The 16,652-nt window shown below is 43.1% G+C and overlaps 1 protein-coding gene across 3 annotated transcripts in view; it reads right to left on the bottom strand.

The window, feature by feature from the left end:
- WASHC1 (WASH complex subunit 1) overlaps positions 1–16,028 on the bottom strand; it is a 45,905-nt gene extending 29,877 nt beyond the window's left edge. The window contains exons 1-3 of one of the 3 annotated variants that reach the window (XM_062010299.1): positions 15,929–16,028; positions 13,947–14,048; positions 3,577–3,730 (exon numbers count right to left, since the gene is read on the bottom strand). In XM_062010299.1, coding sequence (XP_061866283.1) covers positions 3,577–3,725 — 149 coding nt within the window. In that variant the 5' untranslated portion in view covers positions 3,726–3,730; positions 13,947–14,048; positions 15,929–16,028. Of the gene's footprint in view, positions 1–3,576; positions 3,731–7,816; positions 7,892–13,946; positions 14,049–15,928 lie in introns of those variants that run through there. The other 2 variants (XM_062010294.1, XM_062010307.1) reach the window with 2 other exon arrangements.
- Between the last annotated feature and the right edge of the window lie 624 nt (positions 16,029–16,652).

Raw genomic sequence — 16,652 nt, 5'->3', positions numbered from 1 at the left:
AATTTGAATCCAATTGGAGAAGAACAAGAAGGATATGTCTGTTTAGCAAAATACTGTTCCAGACAAGCAAAAGGCACTGAATAAGATCTTTAAGAAAAATCAACCCAGAAATTTTTCTGCAAACTGAAAAAAAAGAGGCACAGGATGAGAAATTTTGTGTACTGGACAACTTGTGGTTCGATCACAGAGAGAAGAAAACAAGACCTTGATAACATTTCAATCCCAAGTATTTGTTTTCTTTCTACTGCTGTAACAGAACATGAGATAACTTGCATAGGCACTTTTCCACAAATCTGTACTTTGTATCCCAAAGGGTAAGCCTAGTTAACCAGGGGACATCTCAGGAAAGCTAAACCCATCACCTACCTCAAGTACTCATCACAATGACATTCCTGTAAAAAATTCCACGGAACACGATTCCAACACAAGCTCTCACCCAGAAAATGCTGGTAGGGATGAAACAAATAGATGAAACACTACTGGTTAATTGAGTGTTTAAATTGGTCATCCCGTCTCCTGTGACCTGTATCAACAGCCCTCCTTTAAAAGCCCAGGAGTTAAACTCATATAGAAGTTAAGTCAGATTGGCCATGTTAAAATATTTATGTTTTAAGCAGTAATGATATGTATTAAAATCTCAGTAGCTACAGGCAATGAATTTGATCTTTATTTCAGCTTCCAGAGCAGATTAATTACATGAATTCAGTTAACATATACAAGGTTAAAACTTCCATTACTCCAAAACATAACCCTGGAAAGTATGTGCAGCCTCTTGTTGTTCTCGCAGTACTGAGTACAGGATCAAGAGGACAGGACTGCCTATGAGGATGAGACTGTTGACATTAGTGACCAAAGACATCAACCTGTACTGTCCAGCACCAAGAGCCAGCCCAGGTCAGTGCTCTCCCTCTGTACAACGTGGTACTTTGCTGTTTGCCACACATGGAAGATTCTGGATGGGTCCCTGCTCCTAAAGGTTAGGAATGTGACAGAGAGGGATGCTGAGCTATCCCTTCTTCTTTCTTAGTGATACCAGATGGCAGTCCAGATGCACTGTTAGCCTGGTATAGGTGAGGTTTGGCAGGTATGGGCTGCTAGATCTACTCTCTACAGGTGTTGCCAGTGGGTGTGCTCCAGGCCTCTGCTACAGTTTACCTGGGTTTTTTGTACCTGCACATCCCTTGATTTTCTACAAATTAGTGAATTCTGCAAAGTGCCCAATCACCATGTACCTTGCCACAGCCAAACAGATTGTTTGAGAGCATTTGGAAAGAAGATAGCTTGGCAGAGACATATTTCATGGATTATTTCCTAGATTCCTCTAACTAGAGGGAAGGGGAAGAAATCTGCTTATCTTCTTTCTCCCTATTCTCCAAAAGCAAAGGTGTCTTTCTTCTGTCTTCTTGAGGAGACTGAATCCACACACACTGTTCACCACAGCCGCTTCTGCATAGCCACTAACTGGTCCAGGGAGTATTTATTCTACAACCACAACAGCAGCACAGCTGCCTTCAGCCAGATTCCTTGCCCACTGGGTGACATGTTCATTTTAAGAATACTCAATTGTCATGTCAGCAACAACTCAAAGCAGAAGCTTGGATTAGTTAATGTAGAAAAAGAGACTTGGTTGTGGAAAGATTCCTCTTCTTGAAAAGAGTGAGACAGACTCTTTCACTTCACCTTCAACAAATTACAAATCAACTTGCCACTCTTGCCACTCTGTACCAATTCAACTGTTTCCACAAAACAACCCCATAACGTCTGCACCTTTGTTGCGCTAAAGTAATGAGTTTGACACACTCAGATGAGTGCCACAGGGAACAAGCTTCCTCTCCTCTCCATCAACGCTGCAAGCTGTCGTTTTGCAGATCAGAACAGTCAGCTTCCCCAGATAAGGCAGCTCCTTCCTGGAAATGGAAGGCAAAGCTGCCTTATCTCAGGGAAGGGAAGATAAAAGGTCACACTTCAATAAGTGGCAAAGTCCTCACCTTGAAAGCTTTGCCCTTTGATTGGCATGGAACAACCAAGGTCATGGAACTTTTAATCAGATGCCTGCATAATTACTAAATCATTACTAATTATATCAGAGACCTGAGACCTCAGAGGAAAGGCAAAGCAAACAAATAGCCCAATGAAATCTCCTCTGTTGTTGGAAAAAATTGGTAATTAAAAGTCATGAGTGCACCAAAGAGTGAGAGAACAGCATCACAGTCACTGTTCAGGACTCAGGAGTGACTTGCATACAAAATAGCAGACTTGTCTCCCTGGGGAAATTACAGGGTACTGTATTACAAAGCAGTTGAGTAGGAGGGGGAAAAAAAAAAAAGAGATATGGAGAAAAACCACTTCTGTTTTATCAGTAGCTCTAGTTGCCCCACAGACAGGGACAGCACTGTCAACTGGTGCCAAGTTTGAAAGGTGCCTTCCACATGTTTCTGGCAGCTCTAGAAAGCCTCCCAGCAATCTATCGTGAAGAGTTCCCATACTGAGAAGTGCACAAAAGAATGACACCTAGTGCTCAACCTAATGCAGCCTACATACAGCTCTTGCCCAGGAGCCCTTGCCTAAAGATTCCAAGGAGAAAGTCTTTATTTCCCTCAATGACCCGAGTTCAGCCTCAGCGACCACCCTTTCCCTAGAGGCTGCCCTTCAAATTACTACTATCAAAACTGAAGAACTTCAATCTGCCCTTAAAAATAACCCCAAAAAAATCCAAAGAAGAAAGACTGTCATGATCCTGCTCATACCATAACAAATCAAACTAGGTAGTCATGATCCCCACTGAAACCAAAGCAAGAGCTTTTGATAATTGGGATGAGAGAAGATAAATGCTGATCTGTTTCTATATCAATGATAAGACACACCATCTCAGGATACTGAGATATCAAAGATGGCATCGGTTGAAAAAAGGCATCAAGTTAGCCACCGTCATTTGCAGGCAAACACAAGAATCTCTCTGATCTTCTATACAGGTAGTCTTAAAGATTCAGTCTTAAAGATGACCATATGCAAAAAGTAGCAAGATTGGGCTGAATCCCCGAAGAGGTCAGTTTAGATGGATTATGAGACTGTTGCAAGAAGAATAGACGCTGTCATGTGCTCAGCCTTCCCAACATACAAAAAGATAAGTGCAAAACACCAGAAACCCAGAGACACGGTTTGTAAGTTCCAGAGATCAGAACGAGACGTTTTCTACCCCACTGCTCCAAGTACAATAACTCAAACAGACGTATCTTCAAGATACTCCAAATAAGAAACTCCCATTTAAGAAGTGAGCAAGAAAGAATAAAGGATAACTGCAGCAGAAGCAGTAATGTAATTTGTGTGAGTCTGCCACTGAATAAAAAATTAATAACAAACAACCTCTAGCTAACTGCAGCCATTTCATTACACTTAACTTTGACAGACCCGAATCCAATAAACTTTTATGGAAGTGCATCTGGTCCTTCTTTATCCCTGCTCTGAATTTCATTACTTGCCAATGCAATGTCCTTTCACTGCTGCAACCTTATCACAGTACTCTGCTTCTTATTGCTGAATGCTAAACTCCCAACCCCCCCTGTGACAGCACGGTACCTGTTGAAGATATCGCCGGACACCTTCTGCAGATACTGAAGAGCATCTGCCACCTGCTGAACAGCCTCCTCCCTGCGTAAATCCGGTTGGATCAGGGGGACTGAGTACGTCTGCCCTTCCAAAAAGTGCTTCTGGGCTACCGTAGCCATTTTGCCTAAAGGAAAGAGCAAATAAGTTATGACAGTAAACACACTTCCATTTCATAACAGCTTTTATTCAGAACCAGCGAGCTGAGGAGAAAGGCACAGGCAGTAAGGTTGACATATTGGATTTTTAATAAATCCAAGGTAGCTACAGTGAGGTAAGAGCCTCTGAATACTCTTGGGAACCATAATTTTATTTTTAGCATGATCCTTAACAAATTTCTGCTCAGTACTGTGCTAAAAACAAAGACCACACTTTGGAGGAAAGTGAGTTCAGGGTGGCAATATGACTCGTCAGAAATCACCCAGTCCCCTCCTCCCATTCTCATATTCCAGATGAATGTATTTCAAGTAATTCAACCCTGTTAACAAAATGCAGCATTTCATCTTACACTTCTGCTCTAACAAACAAACCACTGCTCCATTCCAAGAACAGCAGTCATGAAATTATAGGGCATGCATGTGCACACATGCCCTTGCTCCAAGTAGGTTAATGAGAGTTCTTCCATTCTGAGACTCCCAGGAGCTGCTCATTGCTTCTGGTGACTGGATTTTTCCTTAATAACCATCTTGAAAGAAGCCTCCTTATTTTTAGGACCTTTTCACATATAAAAAACCTAAAAGGCCACTGAAATCTTTCAGTCATGTTCAACATAAGCACCAGAGCTGTATGCATGCTCCTGGATGCAGCTGGATCAAAACTACTGCTCCATAGTTCAGCCAAGAGAAGGCTATGCATCACCCATGTTTCCATCCTGACAGCCTTGCTCATCTCTCCCTCAGCAATTTCCTAAGAGCCCAACTCCTATGTTTCTGCTCAAAAAACCAACAAAAAAGTTCCTGGAATATTCACTTATCTGAGCACATTAGAAATTGTAAACCCAAATACCTTACTGATAGGGGCAGTCTGATTAATGAACAGAGTAGAGTGTCCACACAGTTTTTTAACCCCATCTCTGCCACTGAGCCTACAGCAGTCTGCTCATTCAGACTAAAAAAAACCAGTGTACAGCTGCTCATTGCCATACATCCTTAGAAGAAAATATCCTTTAAATTGAAGAGAAGCAAAACAGAAGCAAGATATCAGAAACAGGTATGTCAGGACACCACACATTCCCTCCAGAGTACCTGGGAAGTCTTCAGGAGCTAGTCCAGAGATCAATGCTGTGCACTAGCTTTTGCAAGAGAACAGGCTGAGAATAACATAAAAACACAGCCTATATTGGAAACATTCACATAACAAGAGCCTGAAGAGATAGTTACAGTACAAAACTACTGCTCAGTAAGTGAAAATTAGAGGGATCTTCACACATTCTTTAAATTCCCAATATAAAGATATCAGATTAGACTTGCCTGCAGCCATTTCTGTACATAGAAGAAACACCATTGCCCTGCTCTTAATTTGTCCTTTCTGATCCTACCACATGAGGTTAGGAAAGACTTTCTGTAAATTGATGTGGCTGTTGTTTTGCAGTTTGTTTTGGAGTTTTGTGGGTTTTGGAGGGGAGTTGTTTTTTTGGGGGGAGGTGGGGTGGAGGGGTTGGAGGGGGTGAGAGTGTTTAACAATAAATCATATGAGAGGTAACAGGAGGAAACCTAGAAGCCTTTCTGCAGAGAACAAATTTGCAAAATGAAGCCCAGTCATCAGAAGACCTGACTCTGCAGCAGAAAGCCTAGACTTATTCTGCCTCACTTCATGCATCACTGGCAGCCAGACTCCGTATCCACAGTCTTTAGCTGCAATGTTTGCACACTGATTAGGCTTCTTGACTGGGCCTATTCAGCAGGCAGGAAATTATTATTTAGAGTTGTAAAGCATACAAGCTAATCTGAGAGGAGTACAGCTCATTTTGAAATGGTATTTTTCGATCTGCTGTCTACAACCAAGGTCAAACCTTTCGGCTTTCAAATCTGCTATTTGACTGACAAGGCAGAACAAGGTGACCAGACACCACAGTGAGTGTGCAGTTATGAGATACTTTGGCTCTGGCATCAAAACAAGTTTAGGATCCTCCCTGCCACTGGTCACAAGTCTTCTGTTGCATCAATGCTGCTGATGTTTGGGATGCCTATTTTTAACTCAGATCAGTTCAATGACCCAATTTACCACAGCCAGATAAATAGCTCTAATTGCCCAGTCATGAAACAGAGCAAGAAGCAGGGGCAAGAAGGGGACTACTTAAACTTGCTTCACTATCAAAATCATTGCTGTGAAACAGTAGTCCTGCCCCACAGGATGAGAAGGCCAAGTTTTTCACCTCTTGAGGCCAGATGAGATTATACAACCCCAGTGTACTTCCCAGACTCTCAGCAATCCTAATTCACCTTTATAAAGCCAAGCTCAGTTCAACTGCTGACTGGCAGATACTCACATTCAGAAGGATCACTCTCCTAGGTACTGCCAAACTATTTCTTTCCTTGCACTCAGAAGCTATAAACTGTTGTTCAGGACCCACTGCTCCCTGCCAAAGACAGAAGCACACAGTAGTGGGACAAAGCACGAAAAGCCCCAGGTGCTCCTGCTTGCACTGTCTCAGTTCAGTTGTCAATAAACTTCAGTTTCCCAGGTTCTCAATGCAGCCTCTCATATGAGCTACAGGTTCTCACCTTTCCATAAAAAACACATTAGAAAAACACAGTAGACTCTATGGGAACTGCTATCACAGACAGTTACAAGAGACAATTTTTTCTGTGCAAGGTAGAAAATTAAAGAGATTTGTATCAAGACAGAGGAAAAACAGCAACAGTGTTCTAAATGATCTGGGCAAAATCCCATGCAGTTGCAATTTATCACATCTTGTGACCAAACTGGAAAGACAAATCAGTTTTGCAAACACTTTGAGTAAAAGTCTGACCACATGCTTAGAATAAAAACAGAATTGTTTCCCATAACAGACAGAGACTAGAGGAACAAGGAAGATTTTAATAGGGAAAACTCAAAATATTCCCAACAAAAGTCAGGAAGGAAAGCAAAGACTGAATATCACTCAGCAAGACTGAATCTTCCTTTACCTTAACCTCCAACGAACTGAGAGGAAGCATGCTTGCCATGCTCCATTATCAGAATTAGTCACTATATAAAACCCAAGTGCTACAGATTAAAAATATGTCAGGTCCCCTACCTTGCCCAATGGATGCCAAGCTTATAAGTAACATACACGTTAAAGGTGCAAATATCTTACACATGGAAGTGACTTCCACAAAGCAACACTGGTTCCTCTATTGTTCCAGCATCTTAAAGGAGCTGATGTGTTTCAGCAGATAGCACAGCATCCTGGAATTATGACAGCTGACATGAAATACTCAGATGCCACAGTGAGAAATGGGCACATAAAACCCCAAAGCACGTATTATTCAGTAGACCAGATGCCAGATCACTCAAGAGATTTAATCATTAGTGGCATGACCACCTGTGGGTCACACAAGGCTGAAAAAACATCAACATAGCACTCTTTTCGTGATCAAAGAAGCTCTGGAAAAAAAAGCTGCAGTGTCTAGGGACTCCAGCTACTCTTTATTCAATTATTTTTTCTATGTCAACTTTCGTGATCAAGACAAATGTACTCTGGTGTTATATAATAACTTCACTTGCCACATTAAAACTGCAAACAAAGAAAAAACGTTGTCACCACACCCACCTGCTTACAAGTGCTATATCCTAATGTGGAAGTTCTGATTAGAGCTACCGAGTTCTCAGATTTGCACTTTTGCCTTAAGTTGTCTATGTCTTTAAACTTAAGCAACCTGGTACAAAGCTTGTCAGGGCTAGTGGCTATCCCTCCGTGCCCAAAGCTGCTCTCTCACTCTCAGTTCCAACACTCACATTAGAAAAGCTGAGCAAAACAATAGCAGTGGGAAACGCTACATCAGCCTCCACCAGACTGCCTCATCTTTCCATATAACTCACAGCAAGATAGACCCAGGCTGAACACTCCAGGGCTTTTAGGTATCTGAAACCAGGAACTGGCGTCCAGTCATTACAGGCAAGTCTAATACTCTGATGGCTACCCAGAGATTTGCAGCTCTGAACCCAGAGAAGGAAGTATACAGTTAACTCATCTAGATAGGTAGAGAAATACTTCATCTACTTTGCTTACCTCTTGGGTTACGTGCCCTTGGACCCAAGGATAAAGCTCCTAATGTCAAGGCTAAGCCACAGTGAACCTTGTTTATAAAGCAAACATAGTCTGGAAAAGAAGCAACACTAATTTTAAGTTATTTAGAAAATATTGCTCCATGGAGGACTGATCAGTGAGATGATTATGTAGAAAAAAACCCCACCACCTCAATCCAAACCTCTCACAATCTTAAAATATCTTAATTTTTCAAGAGAACATAAACAAAGGCAATACTAAGGAAATAATTTGGTTGCTCTCAAAATAGGCAGAGACTGTAAAACTATATACAAGCTTTGCTGTGAAAATAAAGGGAGAATAAAGCAAGCCACCAAAATTATTTTCTTCCTTACCATATTTCAAGGTATTAAAAAAAAACAGGGTTCAGGGAAGAAGAGGGCTTAAATACTTTGGAAAAAAAAAGATCTGTGTGAATTATTCACAGATACAAGGGCTGCTTCAGCAATTACTCTGCTGCTTCTTCTGTCACTGCACTGGAAAGGCAGCATAAACTGAAGGCCTTCAATTCTCACTTGCAGTAGTATCTCCAAGAAAAAAATGACAGGCTATCTCTAGCCCTGTCTCTTCTTTGTAGGACCCTAATAAAAGATCAATGCCTTGTAGCTACCTGCAATGATGCAGAGAACAGCAATGTGCAACAAAACACAAGTCTGCATATTCTTCACCACATAGCACTACCACCAGGACGGTTCTACAGTGGGAACACACTAAGACACAAATGAACTACAGGTTAAGATTAAGCACACTTGGAAAATGGAGTAGAGACAGGCTTTTGGGTATAAGCACATCACTAGGTGGTGTTTCCTCTGATAGAGGAAAGCCAACACATAACTTCTCAGTGAGAAGTCATCCCAAATTCTTCACTGACAGTAATTTCTTACATGTAATACTTACTACCATGTTTACATGGACAAATGTCCCATACTGGCTGACAATAACAGATCTCTGTTATTCTCACTCTCCTCTGTCTAGTATACTACATCAGCACATTGCTCACAACACATAAATGTGGCTTTTAGAGCTCACAACAATCCCAGCTGCTACAACGTCTGGTGTGTGTCTCATCAGAAACTTTACTATTGGACACCTAATTTCAGTACTCCCTTGTACTGTACTTAATATGCTACATCAGCCTCATTCTCTACTTTCTGCACAGGCTTCCCAAAAAAATTCAAATCATGACCAAGTCATGGAGGACAGGCGAAGTGCCTGAGGACTGGAGAAAGGTCAATGTCACATCAGTCTTCAAAAAGGGCAAAAAGAATGACCCAGGAAACTACAGGCTGGTCAGCCTCACCTCCATCCCTGGAAAAGTGATGGAACAACTCATCCTGAATGTTATCACTGAACATATGAAGGGAGTGAACATGGCTTCACCAAGGGGAAATCCTGTTTGACTAACCTGATATCCTTCTGTGAGTGCAAGGGGTAATGGGATGAAGCTGGAACACAAAAAGTTCCACTTAAACATAAGAAAAAAACTATTTCACTGTGAGGGTGAGGGAGTCCTGGCACAGGTTGCCCAGAGGGGTTGTGGAGGCTCCTTCCTTGGAGGTCTTCAAGACCCACCTGGACATGTTCCTGTGCGACCTGGTCTAGGTGAACCTGCTTTTGCAAGGGGTTTGGACTAGATGATCTCTAAAGGTCCCTTCCAACTTCTACCATTCTATGATTCTATGAAATCTGTCAGCATATCCAAGTCATACCTTGGTGGTACCAGAAGCGTGCCTGTAGGCCATTCCAAAAAAGTATCAGAATGAACTCCTTCAAGGAAAAAACAACTTTTAAAAAAGACAATTTATCACCTTGCCCTCTGCAGATAAAACACATTCCTCTAAGTTTACCAGGGAACTGTTCTTTAAAAAAAAAGAAAAAGCCTTAAAATGCAAGAAAAGCAAAACATGTCATAGCATATGTTCCTCCTGTTTAGAGACAGGACCAGGCAGTGTATGCACATGCACTCACAGAGTTAGACACTCAACTGAAATGAAAGTTAAAAGTTACTTATGCTCTGGTGGTAAATGCAGAACAAGAGCCTAGATCCAAATCCTACTTTATTGTGCTGCACGTGATCATTCTGCCCTGGGTTGACATTCACTGTAGGGGTTGAAATTTAGTCCTCCAGCAGAGCATATAAGAGGTAACTATCCTAGGTAGGAGTGCAAGATATATTTCCAGCAGTGAGATGAGAGGTTCACCACAGTCCTTGTGCTGAGACAACTTTACCTTTTTTGAGGGGGGCAGGGAGGGAAAGGAGGAGGAGAGAAGCACTTTGGTAAGTTAAGAGGATGAAAAGTCTATTTATATTTTTTAATTAACCATGTTCTACAGTGTTATTAAGCAGCAATCAAAGATGCAGATGGTACTGATTTGATTGGCAAGAGGTGCACTGTGCTGAATATTAAGGACCTCTGCCCCTATAAATAGGTATAATCACCATCTGAAGGCTGGAAGGCAGTGATGAAAGAAAGCATTAATAAGATCATAATTAAGCTCTGTAGCAGGCTGTACTCCAACAGAGTGCTCATGTTACTAGACATCTCTTATAGTAGTACCCTCAAACCCTATTGTAGGCGTTACTGCTTTGGCTTTCAAGAAATCTAGTAGCTATTTTAGACAAAGCTATGAAGTGTGGGGTTTCTCCATCTTTGGAGGGCCTGGCATTGGTTAGGATTTTACCTCCCAGTACCACTTCTGAAGCAAGAGAGTGCTCCATTCCAGCTGCCTACCCTGTCTACTCCCAATGAGTGAGTTAAACTGGGCGGCTGGAGCTCCTCAGGCAAAGTGACTAGCAAGAGGTGCAGGAAGGCAAGAAGCTTGACAAGCTATCACTCTCCTTCCCTCTCAGAGCAGGCGGAGTACATCTTATCCACATGTTAACCTAGACACATCTGTAAAAGCCACTTCTCCTTCTCTGCTGCAGCTTTAGAGAGATACTTACTCATCAAACTCATACTTTCAACCTGTCCTTACAGTACAGCATTACTTCAGAGGAGTAAAAAAACTGTGTAGCAATTGAATCCTACAAGGCATCTCCTGCTACATGTAGATACTTCCAAAAGTCACTCATTGATATGAGACTGCCTGAACAGCCAAGATCTCTTCAAAAGATCTCTCACATCAAACCAAGGCCCTGCTGAAACAGCAGAGCACTGAGGAGTCTGACTCAGGTGCTTGCACTACATTTCACACACTGTGCATCCTGGCCATGTGGGCCAACATTCTGCTTGGAAATGGCAGGGGTGAATCCATCACTGAAGCAGTCTCACCTCATCTGTCCTAGTAGCAGCTGCAGGAAAATAAGAGCTTTTTCTGCTGCACTGGTATGCAGCCATCAAATACCCAATGTTATGACATCACTCAGTTCTCCATATTCAAATAGTGTGGAATTATTGGCAGTTACCACATATGGTACTGGCATATGCGTGGTACCCCTTAAGAACATCATGTTGTACCACAATGTCGGCTATAGTGCTGGTTGCCTTTTTATCAGTTTAATCTGTGTTCTACTCAGAGCCATTCAGCTCAACCCAACAGACCTCAGGATCTGCATGAAATGCATTACAGATGCATTCAGTTTGAAATATATGTTTCATTCAACTTAGTGACTACTAACATTGTACTAGGAAAAAGGTATTAGGGTAGCACTATCAAGACATTTGTGTCTGGAAATAGGAAAAGAGATCCTGGTATGAAGCTTGCACCCTAAACTTTTTTTTCTCTCCCCAGTTAATTCCCTAAGTTGCAGAGGGAACACAATAAATAGGCTGCTTTGCAACAAAATTGCGGCTTACTGACACAGTTTCTGTAAACCGGATGCCTGATAGAAACATGGGCTGTGGCAGAGACCAAAAAACACACATTGTTATTTACATGTTTATCCTATCCTACTGCCTCTGGAATAAAAAGCCTTCCATGTGTGATCCTTCCTGAGCTACCAAGGGAAGAGCACTGGCCTGTCAAAAATCTGCTTCTGAAAGTATGAGCCCAGTATTTTAAGGCAGGGCCTTCCCAAGAAGCCTTTTAACACTTTTGCCTCAGACACGTTGCTTTGAAACAAACAGCAGCTATTGCAGCTGCTAAAGACAGATGACATCTATACGCAATATGACATTAAGGCAGAGACATTATTGACAGGAAACTAAATGCACATGAACGATATCATCTGGTTTCCCACCAACAGCATTGTCACTTGGATCAAATAGGCGTGGGCCTGAACCAATACATTAACAGATTTGGTGATCACTCTCAAATAGACATCACCCACTTCCCTAGAAACTACTCAAACACCCCTAGATTTGCTGGTTTGTCCCATAGTATGAAATTCCATTTAGACTAAAGAGGAGGAATAAAAATTTGAGATTTCAGAGAACAGGTTTCCACCAGCATATGGCAACTCCCTGGCAAATTGCAAACCACCTGACATTTAAAAGACAGATCAACATAAAATCCAATGATATCAACTCTTCAGAAGACAGCATGCTATTATTTTTTTTAAAGAATCTGAAAGGTAGAGACTTAAAAGAATTTAAAAGTGCACTTCAATCCTCTCTGTTCCATAAGCTAAGACGTCCCCTAAGCCACTACTGCCTTCAAGACAATCTTTCCTTTCAGGGCAGACCTCTGCTTTGAGAAGCACAGGCAGCAGCCCTCACTCCCAGAGCCGCAGGCTGCATCACCTTGACAAGGAGGCCTTGTCCTCTAAGCGCAGGCTGAAACTGATTTCCTTCATCTGGATTCACAAAGCTCATTTTGATGGACAGATGTTGATATCTAAAGTTAATCAGATAACCTTCTCTGCAACAGTCACCTTTGGCTCTCATCACTAATGCAGACAATCAGATGCTCTAATGAACAATTGATCTGATTCTAAGGCAGCCATCTACAACTGACCAAAAGCACTGTGCTATTCCTGCCTTGCCTTCCTCTCACCATTTATTATAAAAGAAGCCTAAGCAAATAGCTTAGCTACACCTACCACACAGACGTCAAAAGTAACAGAAAATCCCAGCCCAAACATCCAGACACAGCTCTTCATTTGATTTCCTAAAAGGGTTTGTATCCCTAAAGTATACAGAAGCGACCTGCTATGCCAAAAGTCCCTTGGAGGGCCATTTCCTTGCAGTTAAGATCTCTTAAACATTGGAGTTTCAAAAGCAGGCTGAAACATTGTTGTAGAGCTTCCTGTAGAAAATTTGGTTCAGAAAAATGAGGAGCTGCTCAATCTTACTATCAGATCATAGCAAGGAATACTTATTTCCAAAATGATAGCATTTTTCTAAAACAGATAAATAAATATATCATTATTTTTTTCTCTCTCATTTTCTGATGCAAAATCGGCTTCTGTCTCCTGTCAGAGTGGCCTTAACTGGAGATTTAGCCATTGCAATATTTCTTATGGCCGATGTCATAAACTCTAACCAGTCATGTTTTATTTTTCACCCCCAAACTCAGTACCCTCTGCTTCAAAATTCTGGAGTTTTACAGCACCCAGATTACACGTGCACCATGTTACAACCATTTCTGAGATATTTAATTGAGGCAACAACCAAATCAAACTGGCAACCAAAGCAGTTTCTGCTCGTTTCACACATTCAAAAGAAAAGGGAATCCATGTGTTTCTGCGAGGTGACAGGAGAGGAATTCACACCCTATAAAGAAGTGTCTTCAAGCCTGTTCACATTTACTATAAGGAATACATCCACAGACTGGACTGGATGACAGGAGCTGACAAAAAGCTGGGTCAAAAGAATGACACCTGGAGAATCAATAACCCACTAAAGAAACTGTTGGATGGGCTGTTTCACGGCAAAGGTTATCTTGTGAAGTGGTCTAAGCAGAGCTGATTTGCTATAAATTGCTTTCAGAGTGATAAAAATGATTCCCTTCAAGGTCATACACCACAGCCATGGGTAATATCACAATTTCAGACATAATCCTCTCCTTCCTCTGCACACTACCTTTAATCTAAAAAAAGATTCTTTATAAAATCTGCCTTGCTTTTAGGCTTATCTCAGTACTACTCTTCCCCAGTCTTCAATTTCTATACTTCTCTTTTACTGCTCGGGCTGAGTGTGCAGGGACTAGTTACCTGGTATTACCAGAAACCTGGCTGTAGAGTAGTTCCCAGGGATTATATGCTTTCAGTTTTCTTGCCAATGAACTCCTGAGTTGAGAGAACAGCAATTTTTATCTGAGGGAATGAAGATTAAAAACTCAGTTTAAATATCCAGAGTGATAGAAGAAGGACAGACTAGCAGCCTTGTGCTGCTCTGTGAGTACCTCAAGCATTTTTTTTCTGCCTGAGGGCTCTTTGGAGGTGTGGCTGCTTCCTTCTCCAACCAAAGCATTCCAGGAATACAGAGATATATCAAGGCAACCTTTACATCCCAGCTTTACCAGTCACACAAGACAGATGTTGTCAAATACCAGGAGAACTTACTAGCCCCTAGCTAACCTTCCTAAAGGAAAGTCTAAGCAAGGGACTGTTGACTGGATCATGTCTGACTTCCTGGACAGTGGAAATACAGAAAGCCTCCACAAGGACATGCCAAAGACACTTTGCTTGCAGCCCTTGCCTCTAGCAAGAGCAGCACTGCTCAACCTTCTCTCATTGTTCAAGGCAGGCTTTCAGAGAACTGTCAAGAAATAGGGACAGTTTTAGCTTCAACTCGCTTTCTGTAGGATAGGTCAATCCAGTCTGCAAATCACTGTCAGCAACACCCACCGTGAAACCTAAATGAAATAAACAGGCCATCTCCAGCATGCTCCTAACTGATATTTGCCTGAATCCCATGAAATGCTACAGCTGGCACTATCCCACACTCCTTGTTGGAAGCTGCACTGTAGGAGCAGAGAGAGTTGAGAATTACCCTTGGGATGAAAAGCCTCCTTTAACACACAGGGCTAAAATAAACACTAACAGTAATCATCACCACTGGACGTGGATTCACAACAACCACTACATCCATCAGGAGCCTTTCTTCATGTACATAACTAGGTCCTATAGCCCTGTGGTCTTTTCACTGTTGTGTGACTTTATTTTTAATATGTTAAAATATCATAAATGCATTTATTACAACATTTGAGTTCACTTGCAAACACTGCCAAAGTGTTTTTATTTGACAGATCATTAGAACAACACAGCTACCAGTTCAGTAGGGAGGAACGTACTCTTGTGTAACTTAAAGACAAACTGTATTAAACCCATTTTAAACTCCATGTAGCAAACTGTGCTGATGCCCTGATGGACTACAAGTTATGCTTTTTTTATAATCTGTGGTGTTCTTTAAATTAGAAGTTAACAGTAACCAACCAATTCTTGAAATAGCACAAACCGCCCCACGACTCATATTCCAAACCATTAGCTGACTTTCTGAGGAAAAATTACAACATACACGACTCCTCTGACCCTCTATCTGAGGCAGCTTTCTCTCCATGATTCCTCTCAGGCTGCAGCATCTAGCTGTCTATCCCTACAGGTTACCTGACCTACATGGAGAGACAGCATTGCTTTTCCCAATCCCCAATGAGCCATGTTGTGTCTCATATATCACCAACAACTCAACATTTCCACCCTTCATGCCTGCCTGTCAGTTTTCCAACCTAATGTATGGCTCAGCACTGAAACATCACGTCAGAAAAATCACAGAATGGCAGGGGTTGGAAGGGATCTTCAGAGATCATCTGTTCCAACCCCCCTGCAGAAGCAGGTCCACCTAGGAACGTACACTTTCAGGTCGCATAGGAACGTACACTTTCTAATGCTGTTATCTCACCCCAAAAGATACTGTATAATTTTAATTTCATGTGACGCAGCTCTTGTTCCCAAGACAGACAGAGCCGGTGAGGCGACAGGCCGCAGCCTCCGCGGCAGCCCCTCACCGGGACAACCCTTCTGCGCGGCCCTTCTCAGCGCCCTCCGCCAGCACTGCCAACCCGCGGCTTCCCCGCGGGCCCGGCCAGGCCGCCCCGAGCCCGCCCTGGGGGGGATAAGGATAAAGAGGGTCCAGGACCGGGCCTGGGCCCGGGCCCGGTGAGCGCGCGCTCCCTGCCGCTCCGCGCGCCCCTCACCTGCCGCAAGCCAGCCCCGCCCCGGCGCCGAGAGGGAAGCGGCAGCCTGTAGCGCTTCCGCCCATACTAAGCGTCCCTTCCGCCCCTACTAAGTGTCGCTTCCGCCCGGTCCCCAGTGAGACGCGGGCGGGGCGGGGCGGGGCGAGGCGCGGGCGGGGCGGGGCGCCGGCTGCGCGTGCGCGCGGTACAGGGCGCGTGGCGGGGCGTGAGGCGCTGCCGGCGGTAGGGCGGGGCGGCCATGTTGTGGGTATTTCGCCGCCTGCCCTTTGCACAGCTCCCGACACTGAAGCCCTTTCTTGTGCCCATGCCACAGTCCAGCCCGAGGCAGCTGGAGGTGGTGCGCTGTTCTGCTGATGCCAGGGCACAGATGTTGTCCGAAAAGCAGATTTGTGCCTGGTGTGCCATTGTAGCCATTCCTCACACAGTCAAGATACAGTTTTATTTCATATCTGCACAGAAATGGGTGCTTGGGGCATTGCTCCACAAAGCCAGCATGCCTAACAATACATCCTGCACTGTATTTGCATACAGGCTTATATGTATTGTCATTCTATTTAGGGAGTGTTCTGCCTGGCATGTATGAATCATGTTGGTATATATATTACTCTAGCATCCGTCTTCTGGCACTTGGCAGGACAGGAGGGTCTGCCCTTAACGGTCCCTGATCCTTGAAGAATAAGTTGTTAACAAGCCATACATGTAAAGAACAAGGACTTCCCTGTCA

The sequence above is a fragment of the Colius striatus genome, chromosome 1 (assembly GCF_028858725.1).
Source record: "Colius striatus isolate bColStr4 chromosome 1, bColStr4.1.hap1, whole genome shotgun sequence".
Taxonomy (NCBI): domain Eukaryota; kingdom Metazoa; phylum Chordata; class Aves; order Coliiformes; family Coliidae; genus Colius; species Colius striatus.
This window is presented reverse-complemented; position numbering and strand designations above follow the sequence as displayed.